Here is a 20515-nt window from a genome sequence, read left to right as displayed (position 1 = left end):
TGTGTATGCAGTGGTCATCATGTGACACTGCAAGAGCTGTGTGACAATACCAAATATTATGTATACCAGTATGAAAAAGCCAAAACCCAGTGGTTCATGAGTTGGTGGAGAGATGTAATTCACGTGAAGTGTAGATGATAGGGACTGGGGCTGGGTTTTAACAGAGCTCCTCTAATGCCTCCCCCAAAGGGAGTGTGATATTCAAAGTTAAATACAAAAACTTGGCAAAATACAGTTTAATGCAATGGTAAATACATGATCATTACCCCTTAGAGACAAAAGAGCAGAAGAAATAAATAAAAGAAGGGGTTTACACTCAGGTGGGATTACATTATAGTGGTGCTTAAGACTGAAGAGGTACTCAGTGTAATTTACTGCACTGTTCACAGCAGCTGTCTGATGTCACCATTAGAGCTTAAGAAGACATCAGATAAGGCACCAAAGGTGATGGAATGCAGATGAGATCTTCATCTTCAGAAGCGATGAGACGCATTGTAACAGGAGGAAGGATTTGAAGAACAGGATTTGACAGGTTAGCTGCTTGGTATATAGGGGAGGAGAAGCAATTTCTTGTCTGTCAAAGTCAGGACTGGGAGAAGGCAGCGAAGAGGGTGATTCTGTGGGGAACTTATAACATACACACTTTAAAGTGATAAAACCTGAGATCACAGTTATCCAGAACACTTTCACTATAAGAAGCTGCTAGAACTTGTAGCACTGTGCATTCGGTTGGGAAGTCTTGATATTTTTATAACTTTTTTGTAATTGTTTAATTAACATATCCTACTTATTGTTTATTTTTCCCCCAGCATCTTGTTTATGTTTCTCCTTGTGGCATAAGCATATGCTGTAACTATGTAAGACATTAATTAGTGATTTAGATAGCATTTTTTTTTTTTTTGGATCGCTGGGGACACCAAAGTAACTTCTGCTGCTGCCAGAACAGATTAGAAAAGTAATGATCACTGTGAGCATGGACTGGGGAGGGAAAATGATAGTAGGCTGTGGTGTTAAAGGCTGGGATAGAAAGAGCATTTCAGCTTTGGGAAGGAATGGACCCAGAACTTACCTCCATTATGAACAGAAAAAAGTGGGATCAATGCATTACAGAATGTAGACTATGCAAAATGGTCTCTGGAATTTTGGTTCTCATAGTGGAACATAGAAATTTCAGTCACACAACAGTATACAATTCTATGAGTATGCCACATTGCTTTTGTTTTTTGTAATTGTGAAATAAGTTATTAATTCCTGGAAAGGGAGTGTGTTAAGCTGTTGCATCTTGGATCCAGCAGTTGTGTCAGTGTCCATGTATGCACAGACATGCATATGTTAGCATGTTTTCTCCACTCTGAAGCTGAAACTTAATGCTATATAGAGGTTACGTTGAAAGTCAATTTACCATGTGCTTTTCATTCCATCATTCAGAATCTCTGGTTCTATGGGCTACTGTATAAATGTATTTCACTGATATATCTTATGTCTTGAGCTAGTTCATAAAACAAACAAACCAACCCCTCAGAGAATTAAAAAAAAATGTTGGTACAATTATACTGATAAAAGTATTTCACACAACAAAAATTAAGTTAATTAAATTCAGAAATTCATTAGTTGGTACCTAGCTTTCCTCTTCCCTCTCAATACACATAGGGTCAGTAGCTGGTGCATAATTAAACATAACACTGTAGTTTTCACTTAGCTTGTACTAACCTCTATTTTATAAGTTGATTTTTTTGTTTAAATCTTCAGGACAAGCCTAATGGCTTTCCTAGGGGATTTTCATTATCCTCTACCTTCCCGCAAAATGAGTTACATTATTTGGAGCCTCTACAGGTAAGGGAATTAGCACATTCAGTCTAAAATGTGGGTATTTTTGTGCTAACCTATCTTTAGGTCATTCTAGCTTAAAACATGAATGTTGTATGAGCATCAAGTTTCACTAAGTCACTAGCATAGTCTCTGATATAGAACAGTGATTACATTAAAAACCCCAGAGAAACATGCAATTCCTTCTGTGTTGCAGTTTCACAAAAGGGCTGAGTACCAATTAAGTTCAATAGTACAAGATTTACAAAGTGGTTTTGCTAAATTTATGCAAACCCCTGTGTGCATACCTCTTTAAATAACTTTCATAGCAATTTATTTTAGTTAAAATAATACAGGAAATTGCACATACAGTTGAAAATTGAATGTAGTAGAAAAACTACTATGTGAATGTGTCTGAAGACGAGGCCCGCATTTTGCCAAAATCATGACCAACACCAATAAATAGCTGTTCGGCTGTGAATGTAATACATGCTGTGTAACTTTACAGATGTACTTTGTCCCAGCTAGTCATGTTCCTAATTTTTTACAAATGTCACAGACTTCTAATATAGGAAATAAAATTACTTAAGTAAGAAAAGGTCCAATCATAAAGGCTATTAGGACCCAAAATATTTACTCCCTTGGCCTGGAGAAATAAAAAAAATGTAAAAATTCAGGCTTCTTTAGCTACTGTATACATTTGATTATCAGACTGAGAAAGCAGAACCATTTTCACTAACAAACACAAACACAATTTACATGGAAACTCTGTATGTCATAGGACATCCCCCTTCCCTACTTCACCTGTTTTCTCAGCTGCCATGCTTGCATATTCAAGAATCTTAAAGGCTGTATGTTTACGTGCTTTTTTTATCTTATGCTTTTAGCATTCACATTGAGCTCTTACAGCCTGCATGTAAGAGGAAATCTAAGACAATGGCAATGTTTGTTAGGTCATGCGAGCAAGGGGTCATGGTGTGTAGTGTAATTAGTGTGCTTTATTTATTGACATGTTAGTAAAAATATTATCTATGCTGTTGATGATTTGACATAATTCTGATGCATATTCAAATTATAATACACACTGGCAAAGAGATTAGTGTCATTTTTTGGCAGAATGGTTGCAGAAAAAGCAGGACGATTCTGACCAGCCTCTCCTGGGCTGTCTTCCTAGGGTATTCTGTAACTAAAGCTTCTGAAACTGCAGCATGTCCAGGGATTCACCTTCATCACTAGAAGAGATGCAGTTAGTTAGATAAGGACTTTTGCTTTTCCCTTGATATTTTTATTTATGCTGTTTTTTCCAGTATCAGTATTCATTCTACTAGTACATTCTACTAGTATACTTTAAAACCACAAAAGTTCAGGAAATAACCCTTGCCAACTAATCTCATTTGCTATCACTTGAACAAGTAAGGCAGTTATTGCAAAATCATAACACTTCACTATTCAAACAGATAGGATTTTTATGGCTCTCCAACTGAATCGTGCTTCTGCCACTTACTACAGAACATTACCTTTAAGAGAAACTTGCAGCTGGTATTGATGACAGGCAACAAGACATTTGTCACCTATCCTCTTGGGCAACAATTATCCAGGTGCAAACATAACTTACCAGATGCTCACTGGAAGGAAAAAAAGGCAATCGTTACTTGCTAGTGAACAAAAGTGCCCCCTATTTGGTTTTACATACATGAAATTTCCAACAGGGATCAGAACCAGTGATTCACTTCAGAGATGGTGATTTCCACAAGCTATGCTGGGTACTACATATTCACTGATGGGATGTGGGGAAATTTTGCAGAAATACTGAAGCAAGTTAGGAACTGCAGAAATCAGCAACTGAGTTTGTTACCCACCTGCTTTAAGACTTAAATTAGATTGCACCTGGGCAGATAATACTGTCCAGAGGCCCAGAACATGCTTCTTCCACGCAGCCTTCTCTATCATTCTTTGAACATTTTTCTCCTCAGTTGTGCTGTCTCCTTCTGAGGACACATCAAAATAAAAACAAAGGAAATGCCTAACAGGACTAGCAGATGCGTTCAGCAGTATGCTTCTACACTTCTGCAATTTTAACAATTACCCTGCTTCTTGGGAGTAGCAAGATGGTTAACAGTGTGCGGACTATCATCAGTACTAGCTTATGCATGGCTTTTTTTAATTAACAGAACAGTTGCAAACATTGCTAGAAAAGAAGACTTAAGGACTGTTTAATTACACAAGAAGGCAGTAATCACTGCTACTAATATTCTTGACCAGAATGTGCCTGAGGACAAATGAGTGTTCATATGACAATAATAGAATATCTTGTTCTGTTCAAGAAGCTAGGGCCACTAGTGGATCTTAATTTTCAGGAGAGGGTGAAAGCAGAATGCTCAGCTCAGCTCTTGCTGCTTTGGTGAATCACAGCCATTTGGTGACAGGACCAACAGCTTATTTTCTAGATATCTCTGCAATATAAAACTGTAAGAAGACTGAACTTACATATTTTTACTGCACTGACCATGCCTTTATTAGAACTAACTGTTAAGACATGAATAATTTTTCACCTTATTTGAAATACCACTCTAATCTAGATCCAGCAAGTAACTGTGCAGTAACCAAGGGCTGTAGCTTAGAAGTGACTAAACAGTAAATGCTGCAACCTTGTTAAATCATGAAAAATTTATTTTCATTACATATACATGAAGGTAAAAGATTTCAGTCAATAGTGTTTTGAACAAGCATTTCCAACATGAACCTGTTAGTGTAGCTAGGCTGAAACTTAATGTAAAGCTAGTGTTTTCCCTTTATTTAGTAATTCATTTCTAGTGTGTATATACAGAATTCATTTTCCTGTTAGAATACCAGAGACAGTAATATGGCAACATTTACATTCCTCATATAAAATGGTGTAATGTACATTTTCAGCTTGCTGTAGATATATAAATATGTACAAAATAAACATTATTGTAATTAATATATTCAGACAAAGTATTTAGCAACATCAAAAGCAGATGCACATAGATTTAAGTGAAAATGGTGAAAAACATCTTTATGACATTAGTGACCATTATTTGCATATATAAAGTAGTACAGATAAAGGCTCCTCTTTTCAAGCCTTCTGTGGGCATCCAGTAACTTTAGTAAAAACAAACATAATTGAGAAGCGTAAGATAATTATATATATATATATATCATGTGTGTCATGATCAGATGGTTTACTAGGGTCCATCTTGATCACAAATGGATAACAACGTAAAACATACACATTTGTTCAGAGCACAGAATATTGCACAAGAGCAAGTTCTTTTGAGGAAAATAATTCCTGTGTTTGTGAACAGCAAAAATGGTTCTTATGCATTAAAGAAATTATATACTTGCAGTTTCTAAACCAAGGAACATTCAGTAATACTGTCAGAACTGTCATCCATCAACTTCTTCCCAGCCTGTTTTATGGCAATGGTGTATCATTAGCAAGATTTGGCAAAGAGAGAAGGCAGATAGACAGTATGTATACATATTTATCACAAGCCAGACCAGATCCAATAGTTACCTAAACCAACCACTGGATAGTTTCCGTTATCTGACAATTTCACCCTTAAAGAAATATGAGTGTCTTCAATGCTAGTCACAGTGATAATCACACAGTAGTAGAGTAAGATTCCATTCTCCTCTGCTTGGAAACCAACTTGCCTGAACTTCCAGTCTGAAGGGCACTTTCTTCAGTATCACTGTCACTGCTGTCTACAACTGTGTGATCCAACGCCATCTGACCAGTCCTCCTGTGTAGATGAAAGCTCACCCCACTCTCCTGTATGGAGTTAGTTATAAAATCTTCATCAGAAGAATGAAATGATTCATCATCTCCTGTGAAATGGTTGACAATGTGAATCCCATCAAAAGTGGGTTGGTCTGAGAAGTCTCTCTGGCCTTTTAGACATTTGATCTGTTACAAAAAGCAGAAGGTAACAGTTAATCAGAGCTGAAGAGTCCAGCTGTAAAAAACCACCACATTTCCAAGACACATCTCATTGCACTCTTACTGGATTAAATTACATGCTAGATCTAGAAGTAACATATTTAATGATCACTTTGAAACTCAGCTGTAATCAGAACAAAGTGACTTCTCAGTTCTGGCTGCTCAGAGACCTTGAAAGAATGTCTTAAATAGTACCTGGAATTTTCCAAAATTCTCCTTCCACCCCCAGAGTATTTCAGTTTTAAGGCTTAATAATCAAGGTACCTAGAATCACTAATGACAGACTACTCTAGGCTTATTTACTGCATCTTTAATATCCCCACAAGGTTTCTAGAGTGGCCCATTTGTTTTGACAGCACTTTTGGCTTTCACATCTTACTTTCACATGTCCATTCTTTCCTTTACCCCCTAACTTTCCACTTGAGAAAAGCCCTCCCACAATCCCAAAGAGCAGGGTCCCAAATGAATATCACCAGCTTCACACAGCCACAGAAAAAAACCCCAGATAATATGCTTACTTCTATCTACACTGCAAGATCAAGTGTCTTTTCATTACCTAGTTCAGACCCAGTAAGATTTCAGATCAAGAAGTACGAGAGAAACTTCTCTTTGTACGGCACAAATAGATTGTAGTTTCAATTTTAAGAAGTCATCAAACAAGACAGAAATGATTGTCAGGCCATGGACAGGTACAGAAATATTTTAATTCAAAATTCACTATGAAGTGATAAACTATTACAACCATGCATTCCAGTTATTCAAAAGTAAAATCTAAAGCTCTGAAGTTTGGCAAGTCCCCTGTTAAATTAGTGAAAATTAATTGCAACTCATGGAAGACATTTCTGAGGTTATTTTATCTGGAATTTCACTTTTGCTAGCTTTTTAGTAGCAACTACGTCAGGGTCAGTTTCACAGTCCATGAGTATTAAGATAAAAAATCCTAAAGATGCAGGAAAACATTAAAAATGCATTACAGAAGCTTCCTAATGTCACTCTGAAAGCTTAAAAAGGAAGATGTAACGATTGCTATTTTGTAAGCAACTTTTCACAGTAACAGAGACCTGGAAAACAGAAAGAAGTAGTCATCTGAGGAGCTTCTTTACACAAATGTATTTGACATTTCAGAAATCTGAAGCAGTATTCACTTTGATAAATAAAGAGGGCATGTAGGTCCTTGCTACTGACAGCACCAAAAGATTTTACCTATCCATTTGGGGAAAAAGGAATCTCTGTACTTACCATGGGCTTGTGCAAAAGATAAGAATAAAAAAGGGGTTGAAAAAAGATCATAAGAGTCAAAATCATGCTAGAAGTCATTAAATCAGATGTTAATAGTATGTGAAGGCTCCACCTTTTAAAGCATATTGAAACATCCCTTTTAGGAATACGGGTACATGCTGCAGATCTAAACCTTCACTGTAACTACACATACTAATACGAGTTTTTTGCACTTTCTTCACATGTACACAGGCTGTAGTTGTTTCATAAGGAACTTGCATGTAAAGGCAAGCAAAACAAAAAGTTCCACACTTGCACAGCATAATTCATGTTACAAGCAAAATCAGCTCATTCCAAATACTAGATACTGGAGAGTAACATGTATCTGGACTATATTTTTACTAGCTTATATACTTAAGATACAGAAAGCCTGATACAGAGATTCTTGTGTTATTTAGAAACAGAAAGCCTGACACAGAGATTCTTTTGTTATTTAGAAATATTATCCCTAAAAAAATCCTGCAATATGATCAGATTAGCTGCCACATGAAGTTTCCAAAACAGCTATCAATTTTAGTCACTAGGAAAACAGAAAAACAAAACCCAACAATTTCTCTCCACCCTCACCACAGAAAAAAAGCTCTGCTGCACAAGTGACTACAAATTTCCTATTAGAGTAAGAAATTACATGCTTTCAGGTCTGCACAGTTAACCCATTGGTTCACCTGAAATTATGAAGCCAATACTCAATGTTAGTTGTTTTGAACATTCAGAAAGCCAAGCCGATGACCTCAACTGTTTTCCTGAAGACTTCAACACATGACACCTTTAGACAAATGTATTTAGGTAACATGACAAAACCATGGCTTCATGGTTTTAGGCAGTAGCCTTTCCAAACACCAAATGAGAGTCTTTGGAAAATGCTGTTGGTGGGAAAAAAAAAAAATCATTAATAGACACAGCCTTTGCCAATTCCTAAAGTGAGTCTGGGAAAACAGTGTGTTGTTATGTTTTGTTATTCTAATGAAAGGATGCACAATCTGTGACCTTCCAGAAATGCTTCTTTTGACCTGCAGCTTTACATTTGCCTGCCCTTTTTCTCAAGTACTCCTCACATCCAAGGGGAACCAGACTGCTAGGAAGAAAAATGAACGTAGCGTAGAGAATATATGCAGCAAGTCTATTCATTATCATACAATTTCATTACTTCTCTGTCTGCATGAAAAAGCCAGAAGCACAGACAAACACTATGGCATCAAGTTTGTTTGTATTATGGGGATCAACAAGCTGGATAGCAACACTGCTGGAGAGGACACAGGGGTCCTGACACACTGGAGGTTAAGCATAAATCGGCAGTGTCCCTGAGCAGCGACGAAGGCTAACACCATACTAGGCTGCATTGACAAAGGCATAGCCAGTACACCACAGGAACCTATTCTTATCTGGCATGTGTTAGACTGCATCTGTCCTGTTCTGCACTTGCTGTCTCACTCCTTCCTCAGTACAAGATACTAGTGAGTAGATTCAGTGGAGAGGCACCAAGACAGTTAAGGGGCAGGAGCTTATGTCTTAAGATAACAGAGAACTGGATCTTTACTGAAATGTGTGGTGGGAGAAGAGACGTTGATCATAACACAAAACACAAGGTTGTGTTTGAATATGAAGGGAAAATAATTGCTACAAGGCCAGTTAAGAACTAGAACAGGTTGTTCAGCGACTGTGGACTCTTCCCTCCACAGCAGGTTTCAACAGCCAACAGGCAAAGCCCTACAGAACCTGCTATGAATTTAGTGTTGATCCTGTTTTGAGCAGGCAGTTGGACTAAAGGCCTCCCAGTGTCCCTTCCAACCTGAAAGACAGATTACAATGCAGTGAGATGTGCAAAATGCATGGGCAGCAGGATGCATATTACTGTTCTTTTGGCAGCCATTTTGAGTTTGAGAAATTGAAATACTTTGTACCTGCTAAAATTACTGTTCCTCTTAATGTAAATGCTGTCATTTGAATCCAAATGCCTTTCCACTCAACATTGGCACATTATCACAAAACCTAGTCTTCCAACAGGATGTTAATTTTATTTTACTATTAGGAATCTGTTATGTTAATCTTGCAAATACTTGTTTTTCAACTGAAGTTCAGTTCAACTGAATTGCATCTTATTTTAAACATGAACCTTGATAAAAGTAACTAATCTTCAAGAAGTTAAAAGTATCCAGCTGAATAGGTTGTGAACAGCTGTGCATTATTTTCAGTTTTGCGTAGTTTCAGAGTTGAAGGTACTTCAGAGGAACCTCAATCTAATATTTGTTCAGAAGCATTTCTGAGGGAGCCTGATTATCTGCATTTTCTGTTGCATCAGAAAAGCTTTGTAAGGCTTCTCAAGGCATTTGGAACAACTTATAGACAGCATGTGCTCCAATGCAATTAGTACCAGTGGCTAACGCCAACTTAAGGCTCTAAAATAGAGGTTTCTCAAAAGGAAAAGTTTTTTATTCTCACATAACTTTACAGTCTAGCAAGCAAGGCTCTGCACTTCTGACAGAAAAAGCAACATCTTTTTTCAAGATGGGAAGGCAAGAAGTGTCCTACTGGTTCAGGGCAGTTCTACCTCCAACAGTGACAACAGGACTTTCATGTTGTTTTGTTTTTAAAGGAACACATACAAATATGACCATTTTTTTGCAATCAATTCCCTTCATATTCCCAAGCCCCCACTCACTTGTCCAGCAACTGCTGTGGCAGATATCACAGTACATCTCTTCCTGGCTGCTTCAGCACACATTTATAGACCAGCTGTCCATCGCTAAGGATTCTTTTATTTGCTGTCTACCTCCACAACTTCCTGTGGTAGTTCCAGAAATTCCTTTATTTGGTTTAAACTAACCTCCTACTTGTTTCAGGATTTTCCCCCAAATTCTAGTAATGCAGGAACAAGCAATAAAAAGCAGTTCTGCCATTGTGATTCTGAAACTTACATTGTAACGTCTCCCCCAGCCTTCTCTCTAAAACAGAAGTGTCCCAACACTTTTTAGCCTCTTATGAACAAGCAGTGCTCATGACCACCGATCATTTTAGCCCTTTAACTTCCCTACAGACTTTCTTTAAACTCTACACCCATCTTTAGGCGTAGAGACCAGCCCTGCACTAAGGTTTTCCAGTGACAATACAAACTTCTTTATTCTGTTTTTAATATACTTCCTATTGATGCTGAACCTTGTTTCATCTGTTTTGGCTGCTGCTGCACACTAAGCCAATGGTGCCGCAGGACTCACAGTGACAACTCAAACATATCTTTCCTGATTTGTAACTACCAGTTCTGTGTCTGCCATCAGGTAGGTGTGGCTTAGATTTTGCAGCTGATGCACTACCTTATTCCCGTTGAAGCTCATCTCTCACCTTTTTAAGAGAGGCTTCTTGAGATTTTTGCCATCAGTGTTTTATTTGAACACGGAAAAAGAGCTTAAAGTAGGAAGTAAAGCATTATGCCAAACCCTGCTCCCCACCCCCACTCGCTGTTCTACTCTATCCTTATCATTCCACCTGAAAGAAAAAGAACAGCCTTTTTTCTTGCAGCCATATTAAGCATGAACTACACTCAGGGTCTGTCACTTTTTTTTTTCTTTTTACTAAGAGATAATATTGGTTAAAGCCTTTCAGTTTTGTGTCTGGCCCTCCTTCATGTGAAGGGAGCTTGACCTCTGCCACCTCAACAAGTGACATTCAAATGAACCACGGCTCTTTCTTACCGCTTCAGTTTTGCAAGAATCTGAGGACATCTCGGGAAAAAAAACCTAGGTCTCGTAAACCCCCATGTTTTGCTTTTAATAGTCAAATCCAGGTCGTACTGTCTAGATGACTGCAGCTTCAACCCAGTTTGCACTACAGCACATTCACATGATCTTTAGGACATTACAACAGGTTAATAATATTATGCGCCCAAAATGTATGTCATTGTTATCCTTTCAGAAGCCGGCTGAGTCAGGACACAGTATCTTAATAATAAAGTTTGCATTCATACACCTTCTTATGCCTAAAGAATTCAGCATTTTAAAGACAAACTGTACATCCTACTGGTCAACATATTAAAAGACATTAATTGTATCGTAACTCTTAACAGGTAAGAGTGTATTTTCACAAATTTAAGAGAGCTAAAAAAGGCTAACAATTAGATCCTTGAACCTCAGAATAAACTTTCTTACCTGACGCAGACTGCCTCATCAAGCCAAGCATGAAGGAGAGACAGTAAAGAGAAATTTAGAAGTTTTAGTACAATTCAGAAGTTTTTTCACGTTAAATCAGAGAATCATAGAATAGTTTGAAGGGTGCTAGTCAGTTGCAAGCAATTTATAATTCTAAGCCCCTTTCTTTTTAAAATGAGAACATAGGTCAAATCTTCAAATGGGACTTCGTGAAAGAGCTACTTAAGCTCTGGGAGACATTTTTATGTTGTAACCTGTGAGGTTTTTTTTAAAGCTAGGAATTCAGTGGTGGAAAGAAGTAAAATTAAAACGTTACCTTCTGCTTCCTTTAAAAGGCTTCAGTAACTACTTCCTGAGATTTACTCAATTCTGAAGTAGTAAAGAAAGTTTTAACAAAGCTTGCTGATAAATATCCCATCTACTCACAAAAGGATAAGTAATACACAAGTGAGATCAAAATATGATAAAAATATGACAAAAATATGACTACTGCTTTGGGTGAATGAAATTGGTTTTGGCAGAAGGCAGTATGTTACACTTCTATTTAAAGAATAAAGATTCTGAATTCTCAGTGCTTTTACTTATAGCAAGAGGTATCTAAAAATCAGAGTTCCCTCTTTGGATGTCTCTACCTTAGTAACAGTAGGAAGTCTTAGTAAGATTTCCTGCTTAAAAACCAAACATCATTCAAAAGAAAACTAGAGTGTTGCTGAAAGTATGATCTAACCATGTTTAGCTGAAGAGAAAGAAGTCATAAGCGTTTTCAAATACCTGTCCTATAATTCAAAAGAACATTATCAACCAGGAAACATGAAAAAGAGACTTATTAGTCAAAATCTAATTGCAAGCTAATTAAAAATGTCAGGTTTGATCTATTAAATTATAATAATATTTAACATTAATAAAACCAATTTAATTGGAGTTCTTAAAAATTCCTGAGACTCAGGGTCCACAGCATCTATTGGGATCCCTTATCATACTTAGAAGTTGACTGCTACTTACTGCTGACCCTCTCGCATTGTGATGAGATCACTTCAGTTAAGGCACACACTAGTACACTATCACTTCTTTAGAAAAGCTCCCAGTAACTCCTTTTGGAAAAAAGCTTGTGTCAGAAAATGAAGTAGTCACAGCATCTCAGACTGAATTAGTAGAAAATATGTTGTCATTTGGGAGACAAATATCAGCCCAGACATATATTATGCCCAGTAGGTACTACAATGCAGAAGCATTTCTGCACATGCACACAAAAAAAGAATGAACAGCATTAGGGTTGCAGGCCTTTTCATGCTACTTTTTCACTTCCATGAACACAAGCAACTCCTTAGATATCTTAAGCTCTCTGAAGCTCATTTTAAAATCTATCGTTGTACTTCCACAATGAGCCACATTCATACTGAAACAACTGTGACATGAACACTGCACAAATGGAGACATCATGAGCTAAACAACTAGTTGCAGAAACCAACATTTGCAATCCATCATCTAAAACAATTCTTAGCAAGTTTAATGGCTGTACAGCTAAAATGCTGATGGGGTTTCCAAAGCTCCCCAACAGAATCAGCTTCCTTATATGAAAGGAACTGCTAGGCATGCATTGTGACAGAACTGTATCAGAGCACTTTACTGAAAGCCAATGCTTATTGATTTTTGAAAAGTCTGAGATTAAAAAAACCCTAAACTTTAATATGATTTACTATATCCTGCAATAAAGGAAGTTTGATGCAAAAATAAATCAACTTTAAAGACTTTCTTCATTTTCCTCAAGCATGAAACAATTTTTACCCAAACATGGATCATATGCAAAAGACAGAGGACAGTCTTTTGACAGCTTCCTGACAACTTGTATAGCTACCAAGATTACGTATAAAGAAAGATTATGTGTAAAATAAGTCAACAACATATATTGCATATAATATGGCAATCATTCTTTGTTGAGATATGGTAACACATTCTCTAACAAATTTAAAAATAAATTTGAAAAAGGCATGTTAAATTAGAAATGTTATCATTGCAACTGTATTAGGACAGAGCTCAAAGTTGTGGCTTTTATTTCAGTGTCAGTGAATTTCCTGTTTCACTTAAGTGTTTTTTTTTCTAAAGCCATAGCTATAAATGCAGCCATAACTAGGAATATTAACTTGTAAATAAAAGCCATGAGCAATGCCAGACAATGGTCATTCTTGAAACTACTGATGATTCTAGAAGCCCAAACCAACCAGACCGAACAGATACTGAATCCAGGAATCCCCATTTACTCTGCTTGCTTCTGTTACCTGATCACTGTTGTCCCTCCTAAAGAAGGGGCCCTAATAACATGGACTCACTGAAAGGTAACAGCTGAGAGGGACCGTATGGGCTTCTTTTCCCTGAAATCCATATGAAAAGCTGCAGAGATGGCCACACCTACATCTCTTATTGAAACCATTTTTGATTCTCCAATGGCATGCAGGAATATGTTAAAAAAAAATATATGCAAGGGGGAGACAATGAACCACATTTTCTTCTCACTGTGAGGCAGACACGAAGAGATCTGCAACAATCAGAGATATCCCTACTACAGAAATTCAGGAAATGGGTTACATCCTAATTTATTGTGTTCACACAGTTGGGTTTTTTTTCTAGTTTAAAATATTAAGATTAAAACACTTCCAGAACAACTCTGAGTCTTCTCAGATTTCCTAAATATGTTTTGCTTCAGCCTAAGATTGACTAAATAATTTTGAAATTGATAAAATAGACAGTTATATTCTCAACTAGGAAGCGTTTCTATGTTATTCCATTACTGCCCCTTTTCTCCAGGATTTATTTTTGTGTCAAAATTCAAAAAACACCAACAAATTAGCTAGATCTTGTTGAAATCAAGTTGTTCAACACATTCTAATGGGTCGCTGAAGAGTCATGGACATAAGGAGGAAAGCAAATACATTTAAACATGCATTTAAGAAACTCTGGAGAACTATTTCAGGGGAGTTTTATGACCACACCAACACGAACAAAAATACTTTTTCCCCCTTGTAGTTCACTTACATATTCACAAATATTAAAGTTAGCCTGCATGTTCGAGGTGGGAGTTTGACATAAATCTGGGGTTTAGCAGATTGGAATTACCATTACACAGCTTTACGATTTGTCTTAGCTTTTACCTTCCCCCTACTCACAAGTTATGTTTGTAAGGCAGTAGTCAAGATTCTAATTGTTAAGCAAAATCAAGCAAACAAAAATTGCTGTTTGAAAAGAAAAAAACAGTGCATTAGGTACTGTGACTTAAGCAAGCAGGAAACGTCTTGATCATGCTTACAAAAAACATACGGTGAGAGCATTTCAAAATCTGTTTGCAAAATTGCTTCCTTTGCTTAGCAGTTAATAAATCACTATTAAACATTTATCATGGAGGCTTATATATTCTATTTTAAGACATAATTTTGTCTTTGATATCCTTTAGATGTGGAAATCAATCTCCTCGTCTAAAAGTTTTCACCCAGCAGAAGTTTCAGTCAGATAAACAAAATGCCAATTTTTAGGGAGCCTAGCAATGGCCTTTGAAATGAAGTTGGTAGCCAGTCCCTGCAGGATTCCTGTAGGAAGAGCCAAGCTGCACTCCAGCATACTCAAGACAGTCTGAGATCCACCTTAGCACATCTGGCCATGTATTTAGAACTGAGTTTAGCATAACTAAAATGGGAAACCTGCACAATCAACAACAAACCTTGTAAGAATTAATGATTCTAGAATAGTGCAAGTTTAGTGGTTTCTATAAAATAGTATTTCTAAATACTAAATAAAATAGTTTCCTAAAGAAAATTAACTCTGCTTTGTATGGATGAGTTCAGAGCTGTATTTGCTTCCTGCTAGCCTTACCTCATCTGCCCCTCAGACAATTTTATAATACTCATACCAAGATAAAAATCAGCTGACAAATTCTTAAGAGGACTTGGCAGAGTATTTGGCTCCTTATTTTTGAAGTGTAATAAAATGAATCTTGGAGAAAAGGTCATTTGATTTGTTAGAGGTTTTAGGACAAGCAGAAAAAAGCTTTACTTTCAGTATAGCAAAAGGGTTCAAAGAAGGCTGATTTGCAGCATAACTTAATGGTAGGACGACTGCATCTGTCCATATAGCGTTATCTCCAGGGTCTCACATGCATCTGAACTTCTTGATCTGCACTATCTTGAAACAGTACAACTGTTTCTGAAGTTCATAAACTGAATTTGATCTAATAGAGTTGCAGTATGGTCTATCCACTTGTTACAGCAATTGCAGCAAAGCACCTTGAAACTGGCAACAACAGAAGCTGATCAGAAGTCAGAACAAGTATTAAACTCCAGGTTTGATAAGCCTGTTGTGGGCTCAAACCAGAACAGCAGTGAATGACAATATTATACTTACAAACAGACCTAGGCTGCTTTTTCAGTTGCACAAGTATGGATGCTATTCTTAAAAGATAAAAACCCAAGAAGTCTCTGGACTGAGATTATTGTTTTTTTCGTGTCTATAGTGGGATGAAAATCAACAGTCATGAGGTACTACATTAGACAAATCTGCCCCAATCGTCATTAACTCTTTGGAATCCAAGATCATGTACATGATTAACTACTAAATTCTCCTGTTTAAGGAAACAATTACCTTCGTTTTTGAAACTTGTACTTTTAAAAGGATAAGCCAGAGTAACCCAGAGTAACAAACTGGTATGCAACCTGAAACATCTATCTCAAATGAACTTTGCTGACTATATCACTAGAGAGAGTTCAAACCATTGCAGTGTGTCATGAGTAAAAAGCAAAAGAGCAGAAAGAAATTTCCAAGACTGACTAATTTCAGGCTTTTGGTTTTTTTAATAGCACTTAAATATTTGGCCTCTTTTAAATTGCCAGCTTCTGTAAGTCATATTCAGTCTCTCAGTAACACAAAATGCTTTACAAATCCCTATAGATGTCAGGAAGTTTAAATAAAATCTATGAAATAGTTTTAATGCATCAAAAGAAACCTCATCTCTAGCTGTCCTGCTATTTATTTCATATCGCTCTGAAGGTACTCTTACATTTCCTGAATTCAGTTTTTATAAAAAGTGTTTTTTCAATATCATCAGTTAAAAAGCACTTGAGCCAAAAGAAAAAGTGTGTTGTATATCAGTTTTACCATAGACGAGTCTGCTGTCTTGTAAACGTGACAAAGATTAAAACTAGCCACAAGTGTTCAGACCAGAAAGCTTCCAGTGAATCAGAACAGGAAACCAATAAAGCGATCAATGGGAGGTCATGACTTTTTGATCACTGCACTACATGGTTAAAGAATTTGGTTTTGATCTAGTGCCATGTAATAAAATTAAACTTTGAAGTTCTGTATCAAATATGCAACTGAAATAGCAACAGTGCTAAAAAAGTGCCCAGCTTTTAAACTTTTTCAAAAGAAAACAGTCTTTGGTAACTGTATGTCAGATTTTATCTGTTGAGGGATTTTTTCTAAGATCTGACAAGTTTGTTGTAGTGAGACCATATGCAATTCCAAAAAAAGTTCTAAGCTGACTTAGCCCTGGGAAGTTTCTATAAATAGCTAGTTGGTAGGTGGAAGGAAAGTTCCCAGAAACTCTTCCTACAAGAAGTTCTAATGAAAGTGTTTATTTGGAGTGAGGACTTGGCAACAAAAATATTGGAAAACAGCAGCATGATCACACTGAATGTACTGCAATTATTATATTCAAAGAACTACCTAAATCTCAATGCACCTTCTCCCTAGAGTAAGAAATCTATAAATACAAAAGTTACTGAAACCTCAAGCATTAACTAGAATGTACTGGCTGATACAGAGACTGAAAACGTAACCATTTTGGGCAACAGTTACAGGAAATGATCACTTTGCACTTTTACTCTGGACTTTTAAAGCAGGAGTTAAACTCAGCATTTTTAAATGGACTAAGTAACATTTATTTTTGCCTTCGATTGCAGAAATTACTTCCATCTGTGCTGGCTGCCATTCTGAGAGTGATAAAATTTTAGGAGGGATTTCCACCACATTTCCACTGTTTGCCCCACTTCACATAAATTTGCAGACATATTACAAGCTAATACATAGCATTCCTCTCCTTTGTTTCTCACATAGATGGCACCTGTGTATGGTTGCCAACACAATTTTTTTCCCAAGAAACAGCTACTCAGATAAAGTCAAACCAGTAGAATTTCAATCTCGCCACTTTCCAATCCCCAAAACCCAATTTATAGGCAGAAACACAGGAGAGACCCTACAACAGCTCCAATTAGTACAGCAGATAGGTCATGCAGCTTCAGCACTCAAAAGAGCAGTGTTATTGCCATGATAATGAAATAACTTTATGATCAGTTTACTTGTTTTGCCAATCCAGACAAACTCTAAACAGGGATTTAGTATAGTTAAGTATAGCTAGCTATATTATTCTCTAATGCTGCAATCAAGAATTAGTATATAGCTCAGTAAGACAGATCTGGAACTTTGACACAGTAGGATACAGTCAGACAAAAAGAAGGGGGAAGGGGAAATGTTTCTAAAGAGAACAGTCACCGATTTTCATTTATTTTATCACTGAATCTAAACTGTCAGTAGTGACAATGGAACAGTTACAATTCATAGGTAAAAACTGTTGTCCTCAAAGCGAACAATGTCATACCTATGCTGTTTGAGGAACGACTACATCACTGTCCTGGTTACACTGTTACATTTAGGGGTTTCCTTCATTCTCATGAGAGATGGAAGATACTTTGGTGGTGGTGGTGTTACTGGGGGGAAGGGAGAGGAATCAACCTCACCTGATGCAAAGAGGAAGATTGAGCTTGTGGCCAAAGATTTATGGAATGGAGTGCCATTATTATGGAATCAATCCTACATTTTTTGGCAAGTGTAACATGTCTGTGTTAATTACATCATGAACATGCATTCAAAATTAATTGAATTAAACAACCAATGTTCATAAAATATACAGGGATTCCATTGTGCAGTAACAGTTCTGCCTGTTGAATGCTTTGTTAAGCCAGACAGTTTCTAAAGCTAGTTGTTTTATTGAGGGCAGGGTAACTAAACTGGAGAAAGTTATTCGAGCATTAAGACTCTCAATCTGTTCAGTCTCACACTTCTGCAGCAATCTTGGTATTATCAAGCCAGTATAACATCTCTGACTCTCAGGGACAAGCTGAATTAAAGGAATAAAGCAATTCATTTTTCAAAAGCATACAGTATATATTTAACTATCCTGTGTAGACAAAGCTGTTGCATTAGATTGGGTGTTTGCAAACCACATGACCTCACAAACGCTATCTTATCACATCACAGGTTCCTCAGACTGACCACAACCACTTAAATCAGACTCTGCCAGCACAGAGGCTCTGTAACTTTGACACGTACTAGTAAAGCAACTACATTTTTAGCTGTCCAGCAGCTTTGCAAAAACTTTACTTGTGGGGAGGGAAAAATCTGATGGTCTCTTGTCCAACTGTGCTTGCAAGATACGGTAAAAGAAAAGCACATGATTTATTGTGCTATAAACTTCCACCACAAGTTGTAATGCTTACTTTGTAAATCTCAGGGCTAACATATTTCCTTTCAGGGACAACATTTCTTATCAAGTAAGAAAACATTTATAGAGCACCACATATTTTGAAAGCATTTGTCTAGTAAAACAAACTATTAGAAGATGTTAATATGATTCTAGTGAGTATTAAGAAACAAGTGCTTTGCAAGAGTTAATACAGTGCTTCTAACAAACATTACAGTTCTAGTGAGAACTATGAAGTGAGAACAATGTAAATATTGACTGAAATAAATTCCACAAAGATTAGCTGGCTTTATGAAAGCAAGTAAAATGACAACTGCCTTGAGACAAATATACATCTGCCTGTACTACAGGGAAAGGAAACAGTACACTCCTTCCAGAAGAAAAGGGGGGAAAAAACAAGTTTGCAAGAGACTGAGTGGAAGAGCATTACATCAAATAATAAATTTTACAGGAATAGTACTAGGCCTTTGCGTGTTTGCACTTGCTGTTCTCTCCATAGTTCTGATGAAATTAATGTCTCCAAGATACCTAAATGCTGATAGATCTGATAGTCTCTCATTCTCATTTGCCTATATGATCTGATCCACTGCTAGGCATCACCCTATCAGTATGTCTTCAGAGAACTTGAAGAAAAAAAAATTCTAGTAGGTTGAACTTGAACTAGAGATGTTCTAGTTGATGCCACATGGCAGTCATGACTGCAACTCAGCATAGGCACATCCAAACCAAGTAGCTGGATAGCAGCAGCCCAAGTACAGCAGGATGAAGCTCAGAGTTCTTCATCCTGCTTCTGAATGCAGTCTAGTGGTGCTTCAGAAAAGAACATTTGCTTTGGTAAGAGCTGCGTTTGATTCAAAGGAAGAACTAATAAAGAAAGTAAAAAAATTAACAGAGGCAAGGAATAATGCTTCCTGCTGGTATCCCATCATCAAGCCCAGATGCTATTACTGTCAGAGAAACAGAAGCTAGGAATGCTGCTACAAGTGGTCAACCCATCTCTTGTGTATTCCAGCGGACACAAGCAGTGTCAAAATTTTGTACTCATCTATGGCCAATGCAGGAGTCATCACTTAGCTCTTGTAAAGATATTCCCCTCATCTCCTCAGGGAACAACCTGGACTAACTGTGCTGGGGACCAGAACCACTACCATACTGATTTAACATCATTAGCTAATAATAATAAAAAATCACCAACAAGGAGGAATCAATTTGGCAGCTTTTTAAACACAGCTTACCTGTAAGTTTATGGTATTTAAGGCCAAAGGAACTGTTAATGTGGTTTAAAGTTTCTTCCTGAGTACTACAGTGCACTGAATTTTATTTAAGCGTTGTATTATGTGGCCTATATAGGTTGGGGGTTTTCAATCCTTCACACTGATGACTATGGTTTACTTTCCCTTCTCCATTTTAGTTTCAGCAGTGAAAGCCTAGAAAGCTAACCCAAGCTGCAAAATGTACCCTTAATTCAGCCATATTACCAATTACTCCTTTGGTCATAACTCATGCATTATTTATTCTCAAAGTAATTACTTAAAGTGTCTTGAATTTTATTTACACAAGCAAAATCTTTTAAAAGCATAGAATTTAATCTCCAACTTTTATATCTCTTTTCATTAAGCCAATCTTAAAATGTTAGCTCACAAGGAGCAAGATCAGACCATGAGATAACACCTATATCGGAATCTTACTGACTGAATTAGGTTCTTAAAACATAATATCAGATCCATTCCTAGGATAAACTATATGTATGTGGGAAAGGAAGAGTAGTAAACTAGTGGTCACTACTCTGAACAGCCATCAAGTTTG

At 36.9% G+C, this 20515-nt stretch overlaps 1 protein-coding gene across 5 annotated transcripts in view; it reads right to left on the bottom strand.

Moving 5' to 3' along the window:
• Positions 1 to 4454: 4454 nt before the first annotated feature.
• The window catches only part of EVI5 (ecotropic viral integration site 5), an 82912-nt gene continuing 66851 nt past the window's right edge, over positions 4455 to 20515 (bottom strand). For 4 of the 5 annotated variants that reach the window (XM_055814867.1, XM_027786557.2, XM_027786563.2 and 1 more), the window contains one exon: positions 4455 to 5737. In XM_055814867.1, the coding sequence (XP_055670842.1) occupies positions 5432 to 5737 (306 nt within the window). In that variant the 3' untranslated portion in view covers positions 4455 to 5431. The remainder of the gene's footprint in view (positions 5738 to 20515) is intronic. The other variant, XM_027786560.2, reaches the window with a different exon arrangement.

Source organism: Falco peregrinus, chromosome 10, assembly GCF_023634155.1.
Source record: "Falco peregrinus isolate bFalPer1 chromosome 10, bFalPer1.pri, whole genome shotgun sequence".
Classification (NCBI taxonomy): Eukaryota; Metazoa; Chordata; class Aves; order Falconiformes; family Falconidae; genus Falco; species Falco peregrinus.
The sequence above is the reverse complement of the archived record's forward strand: the minus strand, read 5'-3'. Positions and strand labels throughout refer to the sequence as shown.